The sequence below is a fragment of the Crinia signifera genome, chromosome 1, assembly GCF_055691185.1.
Source record: "Crinia signifera chromosome 1, ASM5569118v1, whole genome shotgun sequence".
Lineage (NCBI taxonomy): Eukaryota > Metazoa > Chordata > Amphibia > Anura > Myobatrachidae > Crinia > Crinia signifera.
The window spans coordinates 284573705-284596663 of NC_139217.1; the positions used below are offsets into that span (position 1 = coordinate 284573705).

General features: G+C 41.8%; 1 protein-coding gene and 1 long non-coding RNA gene across 2 annotated transcripts in view; one reads left to right on the forward strand and one right to left on the reverse strand.

Annotated features, from left to right (window-relative positions):
* The window catches only part of LOC146075689 (uncharacterized), a 76720-nt gene that overhangs the window by 44961 nt on the left and 8800 nt on the right, over positions 1–22959 (forward strand). The gene's annotated exons all lie outside the window — the stretch shown is intronic.
* LOC146028698 (cyclin-dependent kinase 4 inhibitor B-like) lies at positions 1588–20893 on the reverse strand. Its single transcript, XM_083158320.1, has 3 exons — positions 20768–20893; positions 8049–8246; positions 1588–2827 (listed from the first exon to the last, which is right to left on the reverse strand). Exons 1-3 carry the CDS (start codon positions 20891–20893, stop codon positions 2510–2512), a joined length of 642 nt encoding a protein of 213 aa, XP_083014446.1. The 3' UTR covers positions 1588–2509.

Consider the following 22959-nt stretch of genomic DNA (forward strand, 5'->3'; position numbering starts at 1 on the left):
ATCCCCTCGCATTGCTCGCTGCGCTCGCTATGCGTCGGGCACGGTGCCTCGCTACGCTTGGCACACTATTTTATTCTCCAACCACGCCCTAGTGGATGGTAGGGCATGAAATACCGCCTGTCGGCACATGTTGGCTCAAAAAACTGTAAAAAACTCCATGTCGACCTTGTGAATGTCGACATAGACAATGTCGAACTAATGACCTTGTCGAACTAATGACCTGTCGAACTAATGACCTTTCGAACTAGAATCATGTCGAGCTTTTTTCATGTCGACTTAGAGTCATGTCGACCTTTTAGCATGTCGACCTAATGGATTCGACCTAATGACTGTCGACCATAATGCAGTAGACCAAATGACCGCATCCCTTCTCAGCAATTACCTAGCTCACCACATGTGATGGCAATCATATATTACCAGGGAAGTCCAGAAACAGAGCATTTTCTCCCTGAAGGAGAGGGTCAGGTAGGCAACCATGGTCACCACATGTCCATCTGGGACTTTGCTTCTGCCCTGCAAGCAACCAGCCACTTCACGGTATTGCAGTCCCACGGTCACCTGCACTCGGCTGGATACCAGACAGGGACCCGCCGCTTCCCTTGCATGCCTGCTCGGCATGTTCAGTGTGTATGAGGGGTATGCCTCTCGACTCCCGGCGCTCTACCGGTCAGCCCCCACTGCAGTGCTGGAAGTTTCAGCCGCGACCACTGACTGCTGCCTGCCGGGCTGCACACACATCCGCTGCGGGGGATCTGGGCTCGGGATGGCCGTGGTTAGAGGTGCTGTCGTATTCATGCCAGGGAGCTCACACTCTCACCTGCTCACTCCCGCGCTGCCATGGCCACGCACCCAAGCCCCAGTAACTTTTACTACATATTTACCTCCTCTTAGACATCATGCCATGATTTGTGAGTGTATGTCGACCTGAAAAGGGTCAACATCAGTTTTTTGTATGTTACTATCCAAGTAGACCATGTGGACGCATGTTAACAAAGACCTTTTTCATTTTGACCATTTTAACTTTGACATATTCATTTTGTCAACCGTTTAACCTTTTTATTTGTCGACCTATGGCCTGTCAAACAATAGTGGTCGACCTATTGGCTGTCGCACTTTTTTATTGTTGACCTGGCGACCGCATCTCAGGAGCAGGAGAGACACTACTTGGTACAAGTTCAGCATCAGGTCTCAGATGGGTGTATATACGTAACAGCATTTTGTCCCGCCCCCTGCCCCTTATACACTCACAAATGATGGCATCATGTCTAGGAAGCGGTAACTATGTAGTTAAAGTGACGGTGGGTAGCCCGTCACTTGGGATGCACCCAAGCCAGTATACACCGTAATACCAGAGGCAATGTATGCAACAATGCGAGGCAAGTGGTCGTCAAACCTGCAGGCAGGATGGGTTTAAACATATATATTTGCAAATAAAGAAGCAGCACTAATCCAATTAAAATAATCAAACAGTTTATTGAAATGACATGTATAACAATATTGACGTTTTAGAGCCACACAAGGGCTTTTTATTACATACATGTCATGCACATACATACATACATAGTTAAACGATTTACATTATAATGATCGACACAACATACAGTCGATATTGTTTTTTTATTTGAGTTATGGCAAAAGTGGTAGAGGAGCGAAGCACCTTGTCTGAATCATGATGAGAGAAGCGAGCCACGCGAGGGGATGAAGTAGACTAATACCCCTTTCACATTGCAAAAACCTGCTTTCAACCCGTTTTTCTAAACGTGTCTTAAAACTGGTCAAAAGCCAGTTAAACCCCTTTCATATTGCATGATGTAAAGGTATATTGCAATTTAAATACCGTTTTGTACCTTTCAGATTCAACTCGTTTCACCCATAGAAAGCCATACAATGTCATTTTAAATGTTTTTTTCCTGCTTGTGGGCGGGGATCAAGTGTGGTTATCATTTATAGCAAATACCGTTTCTGAGCTGTTCAGACTGCAGGGAAAACAGCTCAGAAATGTGTAGGATCCTGCTTTTAACACGTGTCAAAATACCGGTTTTCTGTAACCGGTAAATTGACAATGTAGCTTTCACATTGCAGCTGGAACCGTTTTAAAGCACTAAAAAAACGGCAATATACCGTGTTACAGCTGCAATGTGAAAGGGGTATAATTTCCATGTTGACCTTTTCCTTCTGTCAATCTTTTTCCATGCTCCATGACTTTTGGGGGCCATCCTAGACAATGTAGACCTAATAACTGTTAACGCTATGTACCAAACCTGGAGAAAGACACATATGAAGTACAAATGCTGGAGAACGTAGAGAATGTTGGGAGCCAATTAACCAACCAGTATATTTTTTGATTGTGTGAGGAAACCGGAGTATCCGGAGGAAACCCACGCAAGCACGGGGAGAATATACAAATTTCACACAGTTAGGGCCATGGTGGGAATAGATTCCATGAACTCAGTGAGGTAGTAATGCTAACCATTACATTGTCCATACCGACCAAACATTTATCATTCATTTAAGTAGCATGGTCATGAATTTTATGCATCTCTCCCATTGTGTCTTGCATTATGAGATGTTTTGCAGAAGACAGAATGCCCCTTAATTGTAGGTCAGCAACCATTTGATCAGAGGCCAGGTCCATTGGCAGATCCCCCCATTTATCTGGTATGTGAATATGTGCATTCCCTTTCAGCAACACCATCAGAGTATCCATGAATCCTTCACGTGCTGCATCATGAGCTGGGGTCCTCCCTGTATCAGGATCTCTCAAGTTGGGGTCTGCAGAATAATGCAGCAGAAGTTCTATCATTTCTGGGCTGCCCATCGTCGTCACCTTAATTTGAGAAACAATATAATATTAATTGTTGTAAGACAGTTAGGTATTCAGTGGTTAATACATAATGCACAGCTTGGTTATTATTTATTTATTAATAGTTTCTAATGTAGTTCAGTAAATTCCATTGCACTTTAAATTGGAAGCACCAGTGGTAAACCAACAGCTAGAGGTAGGGAGGCCATGCTCGTAAGCTTACACTCTGTAGGGAAATTGGCATTGACACACAAAAAGTGATAATGGTCTACCAGATTGCAAAGGTTTTTGGTGGGCTGTATGATATGGTCACATATCAACATTATCCCAGGGTCAGGAAGTTGGGTAAGTGAAGAAAGAGAACATTTGTGAGAACATATTTGGATTGTACAGAGTGAATGTGCTTGGATAGGAAAGCTTATCAAGATTACAGTATGAGCCTTATGTAAGGCCGCGTTCTCGTAAGTTTTTAGGGAACTCTTGAAAACTCTATTTAAATTCACCAGGACTTCAAGACAGATCTTCAAAAACCTTCACACAATATTAATCATACTTGATTTAAGAAATGGGCCTGATTCAGATTAAATAAATTAAGCAACTAGTGCTCTGCAGGTGGGGCAGATGTAACATGTGCAGATAAACTAGATTTTGTGAAATCTGAATTGCAGTGTAAAAATAAAGCTATGGCTACTTACAGAAGCAGCCAATATTTACTCTGCACAGAAACAATATACAATCATTCGCTTCCCTTGCATTGCAACGTAGTGTGTTCCAGATACACAGTTACTTAATCTTGTGCTTTACTGAATCTGGCCCAATGTGTTGGACTATGGTGGAATAGGGCCACCAGGTCGACAATGGGAAGGTCTACATGAACAAATATCGTCATTGGGTTAGGTCGACAGGCACATTAGGTCGACAGTCAAAAGGTCAACATGGGTTTTTTCACTTTTTCTTTTAGCCGACATATGCCGGCAGGAGGTATTTCATGCCCTACCAGCCACTATGGCATGGTTGGAGAATATAATAGTGTACTGAGCGTAGCGAGGCATGGTGTCCGAAGCATGGTGAGCGCAGCGAGGCACGGTGCCCAAAGCATGGTTTACTGTAGTTTACCATATTCAATATGAAACACTTCTACTAGCATATAAAGCTATGAACCATAATGCACCACCATATATCTCTATACTTATCACAAAATATCTCCCATCTCAGCCACTCCGCTCTGAGCAAGATTTGCATCTCTCTTCTGCACGGATCACTAGCTCCCATTCACTATTACAGCACTTTCCTTGGGCTGCTCCCTTCCATGCACAATAAGACTCTCCACTAGCCTCCAAACTTTCAAGTGTTCCCTGAAAACTCACCTCTTCAGGCAAGCCTATCATATTTAAGTTCTACACGCATAACCCTCTGAGGCACTTATGTATTATATAGCTTCCCTTCTGGACCTGTAACTTGGTGGGACTGCTATGCTATTACTGGTGCCTGTCCTCATGTTTCCCTCCTGTGTCCCTATAGATTGTAAGCTTGCAGCAGGGCTCTCCTACCTCCAAGTCTGTCTGTTGTTACCCAGTTTGTTTTATCACTGTCTACAATTGTAAAGCGCAATGGAATATGCTGCGCTATATAAGAAACTGTAAATAAATAATAATGGTGAGAGCAGCGAGGCACGGTGCCCAAAGCATGGTAAATGCTGCCAAATGTGAGGGGACACGGTGCACTGAGCCATGCGAGGGGACGCTGTGCATGTTTTCAGTGTCCATGATGACTGTGTCGACATTCAGGATAAAAAAAATGAAAAACCACATGTCGACCTTTTGACTGTCTACCTTGCCCATGTCAAAAAAGCATGTATGTGATGGATAAATGGCATAAAACATATGTAATATTTTCAGGTGGCAAACACTTTAAGTTACCATTCTATTGTGCATATGCCACCTTCATTGTTTGTGTGTGTGTGTGTGTGTGTGTGTGTGTGTTTGTGTGTGTGTGTTTGTGTGTGTGTGTGTATATATATATTTTTTTTTATTTTTTATGGTCACATAATCAGCTTAGTTTCCTTATGTATTAAGCATTAAAAATGAATTTGCTTTTCTACTTTCCTTTACTACAATTTATTTTGAATTTTTTCATTTAAAAAAAAAAATGTACTGCCTATAAAAACTGATTTGCAATAGCAAAGATGTGTTTTATCCAATAATCCGCAATAAGCCGTTTTATTTAACAGAAACCGTATGTGCGTGTGTCTGTACATCTGTATATCTCTCGCTCTTTGATGAGACTATGGGATGAGGGAAGGAGACAGTACTTCTGTACTAGTGGGTACTCCCATACAGGGCTTTGCCGGAGACATAATCATAAAACGGAAATTAAGAAAAGATTGTCTCTTGTTTGCGCATTTGGAGTAATGTAACATAGAACTTTTGTTAAATAGCGTTAAAATCACCTTACCAGTGAATATAATAATGTTTATAAAGTGAGGTATTTGATTGAAAATTCGTAGCCCGATGTGTTTCTTATGCACTTTTGCAGCAACAATATTTTCTGTATTAATTAATAATTGTATTATTAATTAATATCCGTCTTTTGCTCATCATTCATATATATGTATATTGATCTCAGGTGGTATACTTGGTCAATGTTATAATATTGATAATTTACTGGATGGAGTATAGAGGAGAATTATCAGAACGTTTGGTCTGTCACTATTGAGCCTTATTCACTACATTTCTCTCACCAAAGTGTAGAAATCCTCAGTTGCCCCGAAGGGATGGGGGATTTTGGAGACTATGCCAGTAAAATAAGTATTTGGTATATGATACAATATGTTTGGTTATTCATAGACTGCACCTCAGCTTTAGAACCAAGCGTACATCTGTTATTAGCAATCATTGCTATTCTTGTTACGCTGTCAGGTTCCCATATTGTTTTATATTTATTATTCAATTATTTTCTATGTTATACAATGTACTCATTTATCTGGAGGCTATAACTCGGATGGATAATTTGGAACCAATTGTACATCTGCAGTAATCACTGCTATTGCTATTGTGCTGACAGGTTCCACATATCGACCTCACTGCTGTATTGAGGTAAAATACAGATGTGCATCCACATTGGTCATTTGATGTCACAGACATAGCTATATGATTACCCTTATTGTATGGTTTGCGTATCTGCAGTACAAGACTGGGCTTTATTACGGTCCTCTCCTGACAGTGGTGCATATGTCAAATACACAGACACCTATCTAATCTATTAGATATCTGTCAGTGTATATAAATGCGCCTACCATTAATAATCTGTACGGCCTGTAATTAGCAGCTAAAAAGTTGGTACAGACTGCTAATCTCAATTTCCTAAATCCATATGCCCTAGGACTGGGATCATTTCACAGAGTTACACATCTCGTAGTTGTCAGTAAGTCATTTGTTACATTTAAATGTAGCAACTGTTTCCTTTCACTTCAGGATTTCTGTTCTTTTAGAACTGTAGATCAACAATGTGTCGATATTGTTCCAGGAGCCCTGCCCATTGGCACATTTGGTTGTTCTTATTCAGATGGAGATTGGTATTTACGTAGGAGAACGCCTGGCAAACCATTCACATTTTTATTGCTCAAATGCCAATTCGATTGTGCTGCCTTTCCTCCCGTGTTCACACTGCCGGTGTGATCAACACGGCTGTTACCCGGATTTTAATGCTGCTGGAATTCATATGTACATATATGTGTGTGTGTGTGTGTGTGTGTGTGTGTATATATATATATATATATATGTGTGTGTGTGTGTGTGTGTGTGTGAATATATATATATATATATATATATATATATATATATATAATTATCCAAGAAAGTCCGCACCTTTATACACTCCATGGGTCAGCCGTTTGGTGCTCACTACAAAGGAAACAAATCCAATAATATAGAAAAAATATTTGGGGTACTCCCCAATTGTGCCAAAGAGCGAATTAATTCAAAGACTTTACAGACTGAATACTAAATTTCGATCCTAATGTGGACCTTTGTCACTTAGGGGTGCCACAAAATCAACTGTTATACTCTAGGGCACTGTGATTCAAAAATGTTTGGGAACCCCTGGGCTAAGGATATTTTGTTAACCTATAGATGTCAATAACAGCTTTATTCGGGATGTTTAGTTCTCATTAAATATGGGTTTCCATATTTTTAACATAATCCCACTATTCAGCAAAAAGGTAACGAGAGCAGATAACACAATTATCTTCTCTGTTCATTCCCATCTCACTGACATTGGCACAGTAGTGATCAATTCATTGATTTCTATTATGGTTTAATGTTTTAACTATTCAACAAACACCAAAATGTTAAACTGGCCAATAAAATGTGACTTTACATAATGCCATTTCAGACCGGTGGCACATAAAGAAAATCCAGGGAATGAGGGGAATTTTCCCTTCTGTCACTGTAGAATCCTGAAATAAGTGGTGAGGTTATGTCAAGCTCCGACTGCCCAAAACTGTCTAAACGTATTAAAATGTTAACCTAGGCTTTATAGTGATCTATATAAATTGTTATATATGAGTTGTATATATAAAATGTATTAAAAACCACATAAATACATATAATGCCTATAAAAACATTTGAATACATTTAGATCCTTTTGGGAAGCTGTAGCTGGGTATGCACCTGCTGCTGTCACACTGAAGACCTTGGATCCTTAATATTTGTGGGTACCTCCTGAAAAAATCTGTTCATCGTAAGTAGACCCAAAAACAGAAGCAAGGCGGACCACGTCAGCATCCCTCACATCTCACAATAAAAAGTAATTATTAGCCAAATAGATAATTACTCCTCAGCCCCCCCCCCTCCCCCCCCCAAAAAAAATGTATGAGGATAACATAACCCTCCTTGTAGTCCTTCTAACCACTTATCCTGTCTTCTCTAATTAGACACAACCTCTGTACATTACATCTGCAGTGTATAGCAGTAAGCTGATATTATCTGTACTATACAATAGGATTCATACGGCTGCCACACGTCCAATGTCACCCGCCAGGTGTCTCCATTACCTTACCATCCCCTCCCACCCCCGACACACACACACACACACACACACACACACACACACACACACACACACACACACACACACACACACACACACACACACACACACACACACACACACACACGTTGATAAATTGATAAATCACTGGTGCCCTGTTGATAAATCACTGGTGCCCTCCGCCCTTATCCTGTACCTGAATCGCGGTCCTGCCCCGGGAATTGAGGGCATTTGGGTCGGCTCCGTTCTTCAAAAGATCCCTGGCAGTCCCCACGTCCCCCAGGGCTGCAGCGTCTGATAGTCTATCTGTCACCCTGTGCATGCTGCCACTCAGGCTTAATGAACTTGTGTGAAACACGAGTGGGAACGAGCAGCGTGACAGGCCTGGCTGGTACTTTACAATGAACTTGTCTGCAGCATTAGATTAGCGTTTACTTCAGAGTGTGTCTTGGAAGCAGAGTGACCGTGACCACACGCACCATGAGATATAAGAGGGCGGACCAATGGGATTGCACAAACACTGCGCATGCTTCCTGTTTTCTCTCATCTTTATTTTCAAGAAGGATAAATGTGTTTTTTCATTTCTGCTTATTTCCCCAATGTATGCTTTTTTGTATGAAGTCGAATTATAAATGTCTTTTCTTTACAGTTTTATCTAAAATATATTTGGGGAATCCTTTAATAATGCTATCAAGGAATTTATATTGGCCATAATTCCATGATGTAAGCAAGATGATCACAATATTAGTACTGTGTGTGTGTGTGTGTGTGTGTGTACATTACTTTGCTAGGTGCATCCACTGCATATAAACATACATGATAATAACTCTGCTGTGGTGCTCCAAGCCCATAAGCAATCTCACTCATGAAGGCCAGGTAAAGGTAAGCATGTATTTGTAGCTTTATCCACGAAAACACCCATTTCAGAAATTAGATGCAAATATTAAATACCCCCTATCCTCCCCATGTCTTAATGAGAGACAGCACCGGCTATATCCTATACCCCCTGCTATCCCCCATTGCCAAACACAGCCTCAATCCCCATAAGTTTCTATAGGGATGTGATTTTGTCTGATTTACCAATATGTGGAATGAGGCTTAAAATGGCGGTAGCCCATTGCAGCTTATTGACTACACACCGCACCACAGGCGGACAGAGGGTTCCCCCGGAACCATCACAGTAAGGGGTCCATTTACCATGTAATATTTGTGGCTAATTCCCTGAAAACACCTGTTTTGGGTGGTTAACTGCATATATTAAGTATCCCTGGAATGTATCACAAAGGGACCGCAGCAGGAATCTCTGATACCTGCTCCATGTATCAACATCGGGCAGGATCACAGTGGGCCCCAAGGCTACCACCACTCTGAGATGGTGGTAGAACAATGTAGCCTATGGGGTACAGACCCAATGCTTATGGGTACAGGTAAAATGAATGCCACAGTTCAATACACATTACAGGTTAAATGTCAGTAGTGAGGACTTGAGCAATGTGTTACTAGGGGCTGATGGCCAAAGATGGAGATGAGTATGTAGACTAATGAGTGTTTGAGTATGGGAGAGCTGTGAGTGAAATGTGTAGAGAAGAGGGCTTTGACAACAGGAGGGAAGAGGGCCCTGCTCGGAGGAGCTTACAATATAGTAGGAGGGAATAAATGCCATATATCTCCTGTGCTAGGCAGGGCTGGCAACAGAATTCTTGGGGCCCTGTACAATTATATTTCTGTAAGTGCGGGCACGTCTATGTGATGTCGTGATGTCATGCAATGCTCCACTGGGAACATTTTGGATTGTGAGGAATTCTTTATGGGGCCTCTTGGGATCTGCTGGGACCTAGGCAGGCACCTAAGTTGCCTTGTGGAAAACTGCAGCAGTGTGGCCCTAGGTGGGAGGTGTCATCTGTGGGACAGACTCTACAAGACAATCTGGCTATGGGGGGCTGTGCAAGCTGGCTCTGGCAACCGGACATTGAGAGTCAGCAGTGGCATCTCAAAAATGGCACCTATCTTCAGTTAATCACAGCAGCCAATCGGGAGCACCCTCAGGGGTCACTTCTGATTGGCTGCTGGTTTGTGAGCTGTTATTGGCTCATGGCCAGTGCCAAATTTGAAATGCCATCTTCCAGTCCTTGTGCTCGCAGTCCAGCATTTATGCACAGTGCTGACAGCCAAAGTCAGATTAAAATGCAGAGTCCTTAGGATTGACAATGCCCAGTTTGGATCCGTTGCAGTGTAACTTGTTTAGCAAGGTTTATTTTTTCTATCTTTTATTTACATAGTGGTAATATGTTGCTCAGCACTTTACAGAAAGTATATTTGGATCATCAATATTAATCTGTCCTCCAGTGAAGCTCACAGTCAACATGATATGCTACAAACCTTTATCCGTATCTGTGTCAGTCCAATTAAAAGTGAATAAACATAGTAAGAAATTAGCTTTTTGATTGGCTGATGAAACCCAAGTACAAGCTCCACAGATAGTGCTTTCGTTGGTGCCTTGGTCATGTGTTTGGAGAGAGCAGTCACTAGCCACTGTGCTAATGTGGCCAATGGGAGCATAGTAGCACAGTGAGAATCCTGATGGTGAGCAACCATACAGTGATTTCTCGTCTGTGTGGGCGCATGTAAGCGTAAACATCCACTTGCAGTGTAGCAAGGGGATCCGGACGATGTAGGAGGGTGGTGCGAATCTGCTCGCTAGGCTCTGAAATATACTCATCCTAGCGAGCTGGTCTGAGTGTATAATGCAGGTGGGGCAGATGGAACGTGCATGGGTGCCGGATGACGCTCTGACAGTGGGGATCCCGACAGTCAGTATCCCGATGTCGGGGTCCCGACTGCCGGCACTCCGACAGGGGGATCCAGACTCACAGGGGCTATTTTCCCTTGTGTGGGTCCACGACCCCCATAGAGGGAGAATAGAACCTGTGGCGAGTGTTGCAAACCTCCGGGCTCGCAGCATGGCAAGCGCAGCGAGCCCCCTGTCGCAGGATACTACTATCGGGATCCCCACTGTTGGAGGCGCATACCACACCCACGTGTATAGAGAGTAATGGGGCCTACACACGTAGTGACAGAAGCTTTGTGCTGAGCTAGCTAGCATCACTCAGATTGCTCAGCGCAGATCGCTCAGCACACATGGCTGCACCAGTGATGTGTGCTAAGCGGTTTGTCACAGACAGTGATCAGCATGGGGGAGTTATTTTATTTCTTTGCAGGGTAAATACTGTCTGGAGTATTCCTGCTGACTATAATGGAATAAAAGTGAATCTTACACCATTATCTTTGCATTTATTGTCACTTAGAACATACATATTATGGTCAACATTAGTCTGATATTATAACAATATCTACTAAATTGTAGTTATTAATTGGTGCCAACCAAATTCCTGCCTTTTATCACCATCTCTTCTGGAACTGTATCACCACATTGGGATAATCCAGTACAATTGTTGGTATACAGTATATAGATCGACAGTGTCTAGGTTGACAGTCAATAGGATTGTGAAGAAGAAGGAAAGACTCTATTTTTGTTGGGGCACTCTTAAAAATTAAATGATGTTAGTAATAGGATTATTGTTGATGTGTACTGTAGGACTATACATAAATTGGAATAAGTACTATCAGTGAGTGAATGGGAAAAGAACCCCGTATATAGTTGTTTTTTATTTAAGACTTAGCTTTTATTATTTTAAAATAGGCATACTAATACACACATATAATGACAAACAAAACATTAGATATATACAAATATGTACACAATATTGGAGGGTGTTGTTCTGAATGAGATAAAAAAAAAATCCCTGACTCCCTGCTGAGTAATATGAGGCAATGTATACTGCCAATTAAGTTTCTTCATAAAGTGTAACAATGTATCAGATAAACAGTACCACTATAAAGAATAAAAAATATGTTATTTTTGTCTGCCAGTACTTTGTATCTAGATAGTATCCAGGTGGTCTAATCGGTATCCGGACTATTTGTAGACAACAAGTAGATAGACAGCCATTAGGTGGACACCATTAGTTCGACAACTCAATAGGTCGACATGCTTTTAGGTTGACATACCATTAGGTCGACATGTCATTAGGTCGACATACCATTAGGTCGACATGTCATTAGGTCGACACTGCCATTAGGTCGACACTGCCATTAGGTCGACAGTCAAAAGGTCGACATGGTTTTTTTCACTGTTTTTTGAGCCGACATGTGCCGACAGGCGGTATTTCATGCCCTACTATCCACTAGGCGTGGTGGGAGAATAAAATAGTGTGCCGAGCGCAGCGAGGCACCGTGCCCGAAGCATTGCGAGCGAAGCGAGCGATGCGAGGGGCTGCGGTTCACTTCAAACTGTGTCCATGTCGACATTTCGCCCAAAAAACAGTGAAAAAAACCATGTCGACCGTTTGACTGTCGACCTAGACACTGTCGACCTAATGGCAGTGTCGACCTAATGACATGTCGACCTAATGACATGTCGACCTAATGACATGTTGACCTAATGGTATGTCAACTTAATGACATGTCGACCTAATGACATGTCGACCTAAAAGCATGTCGACCTATTGAGTTGTCGAACTAATGGTGTCGACCTAATGGCTGCCTATCTACTTGTTGTCTACAAATGGTCCCACATCCGTCTATGAATAACCAAACATATTGTATCATATACCAAATACTTATTTTACTGGCATATTATTCAAAATCCCCATCCCTTCGGGCAACTGAGGATTTCTACACTTTGGTGAGAGAAATGTAGTGAATAAGGCTCAATAGTGACAGTCCAAACGTTCTGATAATTCTCCTCTATACTCCATCCAGTAAATTATCAATATTATAACATTGACCAAGTATACCACCTGAGATCAATATACATATATATGAATGATGAGCAAAAGACGGATAGTAATTAATAATACAATTATTAATTAATACAGAAAATATGGTTGCTGCAAAATCAGCGGGCTACGAATTTTCAATAAAATATCTCACTTTATAAACATTATTATATTCACTGGTAAGGTGATTTTAACACTATTTAATAAAAGTTCTATCTTATATTACTCCAAATGGTTACCAATACTATACGATAACACCTTATCTTCATAAATGAATGTCTGCACTGCCGCTTTCTCATTAAATAAACCCTGAGCAGACCGATGTAGAAATCCTCAGTTGCCCCGAAGGAATAGGGGATTTTGAATAATATGCCAGTAAAATAAGTATTTGGTATATGATACAATATGTTTGGTTATTCATAGACTGCACCTCAGCTTTAGAACCAAGCGTACATCTGTTATTAGCAATCATTGCTATTCATGTTACGCAGTCAGGTTCCCATATTGTTTTATATTTATTATTCAATTATTTTCTATGTTATACAATGTACTCATTTATGTGGAGGCTATAACTCGGATGGATAATTTGGAACCAATTGTACATCTGCAGTAATCACTGCTATTCCTATTGTGCTGACAGGTTCCACATATCGACCTCACTGCTGTATTGAGGTAAAATACAGATTTGCATCCACATTGGTCATTTGATGTCACAGACATAGCTATATGATTACCCTTATTTTTGCGTATATGCTGACAGTGGTGCATATGTCAAATACACAGACACATACCTAATCTATTGGATATCTGTCAGTGTATATAAATGCGCCTACCATAAATAGTCAGTCTGCAATTAGCCGCTAAAAAGTTGGTACAGACTGTTATCGTCAATTTCCTAAATACATATGCTCTAGGACTGGGATCATTTCACAAAGTTACACATCTCGTAGGTGTCAGTATTGGCAGCTGTGCTACAGAATGTCACTGGTAATATAACTGGTTTAACAAGTCATTTGTTACAGTTCATCATTTAAATGTAGCAACTGTTTCCTTTCACTTGAGGATTTCTGTTCTATTAGAACTGTAGATCAACAAAGTATCGATATTATTCTAGGAGCCTTGCTCATTGGCACACATGGTTGTTCTCATTATTCAGATGAAGATTGGTATTTATTTAGGAGAACCCTGACAAACCATTCACATTTTTATTGGTTAAATGCGAACTCGATTGCACTGCCCTTTATTGATACTACATTTTCAATCATGCATCTGGAATTCATATTAGTGATGGGAAATCTAGTTCATTTTTGTGACTAGATCATTATGATCTAGTTCACTCAAAAGATTAGATCAAAAGATTAGTTCATCTAGTTCATTTAGTTCATTATTCACTCCCTGACTTAGAGACTCAGAGGAGTGCATGGATCTAGATGAACTAGACTAGATTATTACACACAGAGCAGGCATTTGTAATACTAGCTGATTGTAGGTGTTATAGTCTTGTAAGAATCATATATATATATATATATCAGATATGTTCAATAAATCAGATTATTTTACAAAAGCAGTAAGTTATCCAGCAGCACCCTTATAGTGACATGTTTATTGTTCCTCTGCAATATTAATCCCATTGTGGTTACTATTTAACTTCCATAATATTATGCGAGTAAAATACCCAAATACCAAAATTCAGAGTAATTTAATGTCAATTTTTCCTGCTTTTAAAATACAGTAATTAGAAATAAACATGTCCCTTTGCCCCAATGTAACTGACCTTAGAGAGAGATAAAGTAGAGAGTTTGCAAAGGAACCAGTCAGTTTGTGTCATTTATCTTGCACAGACTAAGATGTGACAGAAGCTGTATTATGAAGGTTCATACATTACCCCTCTTTGTCTTGTGGGTAAACAGAGCTACAGTATATAACATACAGCACACAGCACTGTGTCTTTGGCTGATAGGAAATGTAGCTTGTGACTGGGGGAAGAAAGCATGGCAGCATAGTTCTGCTTCATACACACAATACATATGCCTGAGCACAGCAGTGCCACACATGGAGCTCAGAGGTACTGTACAGACTTATTAATGCTGTATAGTCAGAGATTAGATCAGGGATCTGTATGATCAGTGAACTAATTGACTTACTGAACTATTTGCAGGACTCATGAGTCATCATGGAGCTCAGAGGTACTGTACAGACTTATTAATGCTGTATAGTCAGAGATTAGATCAGGGATCTGTATGATCAGTGAACTAATTGACTTACTGAACTATTTGCAGGACTCATGAGTCACCTACTACCAAAACTGACCCCTTTATGGTTAAAGTAGAACAGTTCAAACTTAATCGCCAGCTTAAGCTGAGGGAATTCTTTCAGTCTAAACCAGCAGAATCGACCACCCTTGCAACGCTTCCTTCATTTCCTGCGGCGTTGAAAAAGAAATCCAAGTTTGAGCCACAAACTTTTAATCCATCTTTAAAAACTTTTGCTCGACTTATTGAGCAGGACATTGGAGCTACACTTAATCATCCTCCTCCTGCCAGGTCGAATCTCTCTAAGAGTGAATGGTCAGCTTTAAAAAAACTAAGCAATGACCATTCTATTGTCATTCGCCCTGCCGACAAAGGCGGGGGCACAGTCATCATGGATACAGCAGATTACGTCCAGGAACTGAATTCTCATTTACAAGACATGGCAACTTATAGTTTGCTACCTCAAGACCCGACTGTCGGGTATAAAAAAGAATTGGACACTATACTGAATAGAGCAGTGGCCGACGGCACCATCGATGCCGACACTAGGGAAGCCCTCACCGTCAGGTTCCCCATTGTGCCCATTATGTATTCTATTCCAAAGGTGCACAAGAACGCACAGAAACCCCCGGGCAGACCTATCATCTCTGCCCGGGGCTCTCTGTACCAGGCCATCTCCATTTATTTGGACTATTTCCTTCAACCGTGTGTACAAAATGATAGCTCTTTTTTAAAGGACACTAACACGCTGTTACAGAGGTTGTTAGCTATTCCTGAATTACCACCTGATTGTATAATGGCCACTGTGGATGTATCTAGCCTGTATACCATCATTCCTCACCAGGCAGGTCTAGATGCAGTCAGATCATTGATTTCCAACAGTGAAAAATACAGAGGCCCTCCCATCTCGTTTTTCATGGAATTGTTGGAACTTACGCTGAAGCGGAATTATTTCCGGTTCAATGGGAAATTCTTCCTGCAGTTAAGAGGGTGTGCGATGGGGTCCTCAGTGGCCCCATCGTTCGCTAACTCTTATATGTTTGGTGTGGAACAGCAGCTGTTCACTAAAAATGAACAAGTTAAAGACCATCTAGTGGTATATCTCAGATACATAGATGATCTCCTGATATTTTGGTCAGGTGATCAAGGTATTCTGGAGAATCTCATTTTGAATCACAATGCATCTGATTCCCCGGTAAAATTAACTTACGTACTGAGCAAAGAGTCTGTACAGTATCTTGATGTTGACATCAGCATCCGAGCCGGGACCATTGTGACCACCCTCTACACCAAACCGACAGACAGGAACAACACCCTTTTGGCCAATAGCTTTCACCCCACACCCCTCAAAAAAGGACTCCCTTTTTCACAGATGCTGCGGGCTCGCCGCATCTGTAGCAAACAAGAAGATCTTATAGATTCTCTCACTAAAATGTGTAGCAAATTTGCGGAGAGGGGTTACTTAAGTAGTGAATTAGAAGCCACCAAAAAGAGGGTCCTTGATATGACCAGGGATGAGGCCTTGGCCCCCAGAACCGAAGAACGCCAAATGGATGATAAAATCATTTGGGTTAACAAATTTAATCCAGCCAGCCAACAAATCAAAAAGGTGGTGAATTCCCACTGGCCCATTTTGACATCAGACACCAGCCTTCCAGCGCTGCGCAATAAAAGGGTCATGAATTCATACACACGAGGGAAGAATTTGAAGGACTACTTGGTGCGCAATGATGTTACATTCCCCCTTCCCAAAGCCCCCACCTTTTTGGGTACCCCCAAATTAGGGTGCTACAGATGCTGTGGATGCATCACCTGTGGCCACATGATCCCTGGGGACTCGTTCCATCACCCCTATTCAGGGAAAAAGTTTAAAATTAAACATAGAGTGGGATGCAACACCAAATTTGTCACCTATTTAATCAGTTGTCCCTATGGCCTTCACTATGTGGGGAAGACTGACCGCACGTTTAAGGAGAGGGCCACAGCCCACGTTTCGGCCATTAAAGCCGCCATTGCATCGGGCCATAGCGATCAACCGGTCGCTAGGCACTTTGCAGAAGCCCGGCACAATTTGAATACCCTAAGGTACCACATCATTGATCATGTCCCCCCACTATCCAGAGGGGGGGACAGATCTTTGCGGCTCCTGCAGCTGGAAAGCCGCTGGATATATAGGCTGGACACCCTGGCACCCAGGGGTCTAAACGAACAGGCGGGCTTATCCCATTTTTTGTAAAGGTTATTCTATTTTCGCACAGGTAGCATTCTAGATTAGCCATCTCTATTCCCACGGCACTCCCCATGTTGACATGTCAGGTTTCAGTAGGTATCTAGATAGTTTCTCTATAGAGAATGATGCCCTACAGTCATAGTTTTCACACAATGGTTCTGTTTCCACTCCCGTGGATAGAATTGTTCAGACGTGTCAGTTGATTTTTAATTGCTTGTTTTATGTAATTTTTGTACTGTGTCACTGTGCAGTTTTTCATGTTTTTTATGTCTTATTATTAGAAGCACTGTCACTTTAAATGCGCCGCCATATTGGCTACGCTAGTAGCAAGTTGGCCTCGCTCATTCATCACTAGATTGTGTTTATATAACACTCGTATTACAGCACAGCACTAGTACAATTAACAGACTTTTTACTGTCTATAAATTTTATGTATTTTTCTTTGTTTGCTTTTCCAATAGATGTGGTATCCGCCCCTCGGGCTCCCGGCCGAGACGCAACTCGCGTGACGTCATCGTTAGACGCCGGAGACGCTGGACCGCGCCGTGAGCTCCGACAGGACCGGATCAGGTATTTAAACTGTTGATTTTGCACTTGTACACTTGTTTGAAGTTTTGTGAACACCTTGATAAAGAGGCAACCAGCCTCGAAACGTTGGTGAAGTTATCCGCCTGGTGTGGTTTCTTTTTCTTGCGAGTGCCGCCGCAACCCCTCCCCGTGCATATTGTCAGCCCAGCGCTGATATAGGACGGGCACCGCATTATTGAATTTCAACGTTATACCCTACCAAGGAGCTTGGAGTGCCGCCATCCCCCCCTCGCATATATATATATATACACATATATGTGTCATTTAAAGACTAAAATATCTTAATATGTATACTTTAGAGCAGAGAAGGGAAAGGGGGGACATGATAGAAACTTTCAAATATATCAAGGGTTTTAACAAGGTACAGGTGGAAGACATTCTTCACAGGAAGAGGAGCAGCAGAACACGAGGACATGCACTGAAACTAGAGGAAGGAAGATTCAGGGGAATTGTGAGGAAGAATTTTTTCACAGAAAGAGTAGTAGATAAGTGGAATAGCCTACCATCAGAGGGGGTAGACGCAAATACAGTAGTACAATTTAAACATGCTTGGAATAGGCATATTGATATCCTTACAAAAAAATAAGGATCAAATATGGTTTGAGGTAACATGTTTAAAAAAAGGGGCAGACTAGATGGGCCAAGTGGTTCTTATCTGCCGTCAAATTCTATGTTTCTATATATATGTGTGTGTATATATATGTGTGTGCGTGTGTGTATACAGAATACATACATACAGAATGCATACAGAATACACAGCGATGTGTGCTGAGCAATCTGTCATGGCATGCAGTATATATCTAGTCAGGGGAAAGGGATGCGCCATTTCAGGAGGCCATACACAAGGAGTGTATCATTAATCTTTCATTAATACCCCTTTTACACCAAAACGTCAGGTTGCACTCGTGTTTTTGGACCCAGCTTCAACCTGGCATTTGTTAACTTTTACACTGGCGCTCCCCCACCCAGCACAGGTGGTTCCTGAGCCGCCGCTCAAGATGACATCATCCCCAAGTGACTATCACAGCCGATAGGCCCAGACCGCTGCGCTGGGGGCAAGCCCAGCACTGAGGTAAGCTGCTGGGCTGCCCCCCTGCCCCTGTGCAGACCTCACCTGGGAGGTGAATGGATGCCGAACACAGGCATCCATTCACCTCCTCCGCTGCTGTCTTCAGAGTACAGCAGACAGCAGTGGAGGCTGTGTGCACCCCTCAGCCCAACCAGCGGATGCTGCGGTCCGGAGGTTGGGCTTCCCCCATTGATGTAAATGGAAGCCGGGTCGGATGACCCAGCGTACCCATTTACACTGCCCTCTACCCAGGTCCTAGCCGTGTTCAACCCAGGTCAGAACCTGGGTAGAAGTCCCGTGTAAAGGGACACGGGGTGACCCATTTACACCGCCACTGACCTGGGTTTTTGCGGCGATGTAAAAGGGGTATAGGTGATCTGGTCAGATCACTAGAAATAGGGCTTTAGTCGCTGAGGGGTAGATTTATGAAGCAGTGATAAAGTGCCTGGTACTTTATCACTTGGCAATCAGCTTCTGACTGTTAAGTTACAGCCTGGGTTTAAATAGGAGCTGATTGGCCGGTGATAAATTACCAGGCACTGTATCACTTCTCCTCCCTTATCACTGCTTCATACATCTACCCCTCAGTGTGTATGCCCCATAAGTGCAGGAGTCTGGTAGAGCGGTAGATAAACCTAGTAATGACCCTGTACATTAATGTAACATTGGTCTTATTACTATCTAACACTGTATATGGTCATATAGGCTGTATCAAACGTTTAATTAATATAAATGAATGGTCAGGAAAAGGTTAAACATGCTGTAATAAATAAATACAGAAATATAGTTGAACCAGTACTACACTTTCTAAGCTCACATTCTCCCATCTCATTATACAGTAATAGTGTGTACACACAGTACTTTTTGCCTTCCGATGTTGACGATATAGTCAACATCGGATCGGAATCGGATGCAGATCGCAAGGGTTTTAACCCTTGCGATTCCGATGCGCGTTCACGTATCGCAAGGCAGAAAGTCTTGTCTGCCTTGACTATATAGTGCAGATCTGCACTATATAGTCAGACTTGTATGCAAATCAGATTTGCTTTAAGATACTATCCACGATCCGATTTGATTATATACCATTGTTATTGTTGTCATAATTTGAGTCACTTGAGTCCAAGAGAATGGGGGTTTTTGGGGAGCTGGAATTCCCCCCCCCCCCCCCTCCATCTGCCTATGTAGCAAAACTATGAAATGGTGGGACTGCAGCAGATAATGAAAGTATCTTCTGCTTTCCCTCCACAGAACATTCCAAGGATCCTTAAAATGTATGAGTATCGCCTGCAAATGACTGTTTATCCAGCAAAAAATTGGTAAATATATAAATGTGTGTGTGTGTATTGAGATCGATGGATGGATAGATAGATAGATAGATAGACACATGTCTCCAGGCTTAGTAAGTAGAACCAAGTACAGTACCAAGGCGGCTCGCACCAGTATCCCTTCCTCACATCCCACAATAACAGAAATGTAATTATCAGCAAAAAAGATAATTAATCCCCCCCCCCAATAAAAAACATGTATGTGGATAACATGACATGACCCTCCTTGTTGTCCTTCTAACGTCTTATTCCGTCTTATCTAAATAGACACTACACTCTGTATATCTGCACTGTATTACTACTACCTGTATAGTTGATATTATCTGTGCTGTATATTAGGATTGTTATGGGTTATACTGTTGCCTGATTGCTCTATGACTTGTAATGGATTATACAAAACGTAAGTACATGTTCTGTAATTCTATTAGTGATGGAAATTATAAGAACATGTGAATAGGCTGCGGTAAAGATAGGCGAGGAGCCCTGTCACTCTGCCACATGTCTAATGTCACTGGTCTCGCACGGTGTCTCGCTCTCTCCTCGCCCCAGCCCCCATGGCTCTGCTTTTCCCCCTGTTGATAAATCACTGGTGCCCTCCGCCTTCATCCTGTACCTGAATCGCGGTCCTGCCCCAGGAATTGATGGCATTTGGGTCGGCTCCATTCTCCAATATCTTCCTGGCAGTCGCCACGTCCCCCCGGGCTGCAGCGGCTGATAGTCTATCTGTCACCCAGTTCATGCTGTTCTCGGCCAGGCTTGAATAGGACTAGATAATAAATAACCTACAAAACGTGTGTAAAGTGTAAACGTGAACACGAACGAGCTTCAATGAGGAAAGGACAGGGGGAGGGGAGCGGAGGGGAGCGGAGGGGAGGGGGTTTTACATCACGTGGTACAGTAACCCGGGCGGGGTTTGCTTTGCTCTGCGCTCATGCAGCTTGTGTGCGGTTGTACTCCTGTAATCGCCTCTCTTTATTTTCAGGGAGAAAAAAACGGCGTTTTTCTTTATTTCTTATTTCACCAATGTATGCATTTTTTGTGTAATGTCAAGTTATATATGTCTTTTCTCTACAGTTTTATCTAAAAATATATTTTGCAAACCTTTTATAAAATGCTATCAAGGAATAGCTGATAGCATACTTGTCATAACTGGTCATACTTCCATCATGTAAAAATAATGATCACAATATTAGGTGTGTGTGTGTGTGTGTGTGTGTGTACATTACTTTGCTGGATGCCTCCACTGCATATAATCATACATGATAACTCTGCTGTGGTGCTCCAAGCTATCCCCATTGCCAAACACAGCCAGAACCCCCATAGGTTTCTATGGAGGATGTTGCCTGATTTACCAATATGTAAAATGTGAAGCCTGGAACCACAGTTATGGGCCCATGTACCATGTATATTTGTGCCTAATTACCGAAAACACCTGTTTTCTGTGTTTAACGCAAATATTAAGGGGCACATTTATCAAGTGCGCATTGACAAAGCGATCTGGGCAGAATATTAATTTGAGAAGGTTGATACATAAATAGTGTTAACTGTTTGCATTCACGGTTCGCCAGCATTAATACAGGATAATTCCACTCACTTGCTGTGTATTCTCTCCCTCCAATTACAAGTCTCTTTTTTTGAATTAATAATTATTTGAGGGTTATTATTGACACATCATTTAAACTTCCTGTTGAATTTTTTAATTAACATATCGCTAGTTGACATTTACTTTTGACTGGCAGCCAGAGACCTACTACTAGTCTCCACCTAAATTGTAACATTATTTATATTTCATCAAAGATATATTGTTGCCACACGGTTACAATAGTGAATCAACTCTGGGGAATCCATGTGTATAATACCCCTTTCACATTGCAGCTGTAACACGGTATATTGCCGTTTTTTTAGTGCTTTAAAACGGTTCCAGCTGCAATGTGAAAGCTACATTGTCAATTTACCGGTTACAGAAAACCGGTATTTTGACACGTGTTAAAAGCAGGATCCTACACGTTTCTGAGCCGTTTTCCCTGCAGTCTGAACAGCTCAGAAACGGTATTTGCTACAAATGATAACCACACTTGATCCCCGCCCACAAGCAGGAAAAAAACATTTAAAATGACATTGTATGGCTTTCTATGGGTGAAACGGGTTGAATCTGAAAGGTACAAAACGGTATTTAAACTGCAATATACCTTTACATCATGCAATATGAAAGGGGTTTAACTGGCTTTTGACCAGTTTTAAGACACGTTTAGAAAATCGGGTTGAAAGCAGGTTTTTGCAATGTGAAAGCAGTATTACAGAGCCTCTTTGAAGCAGTCAGATAAAAAAATTGAATACTCCTATACCCCTTTCATACTGCTTTCACATTGCAAAAACCTGCTTTCAACCCGATTTTCTCATACCCCTTTCACATTGCAGCTGTAACACGGTATATTGCCGTTTTTTTAGTGCTTTAAAACGGTTCCAGCTGCAATGTGAAAGCTACATTGTCAATTTACCGGTTACAGAAAATCGGTATTTTGACACGTGTTAAAAGAAGGATCCTACACGTTTCTGAGCCGTTTTCCCTGCAGTCTGAACAGCTCAGAAACGGTATTTGCTACAAATGATACCCCGCCCACAAGCAGGAATTTTTTTTTTTAAATGACATTGTATGGCTTTCTATGGGTGAAACGGGTTGAATCTGAAAGGTACAAAACGGTATTTAAACTGCAATATACCTTTACATCATACAATATGAAAGGGGTTTAACTGGCTTTTGACCAGTTTTAAGACACGTTTAGAAAATCGGGTTGAAAGCAGGTT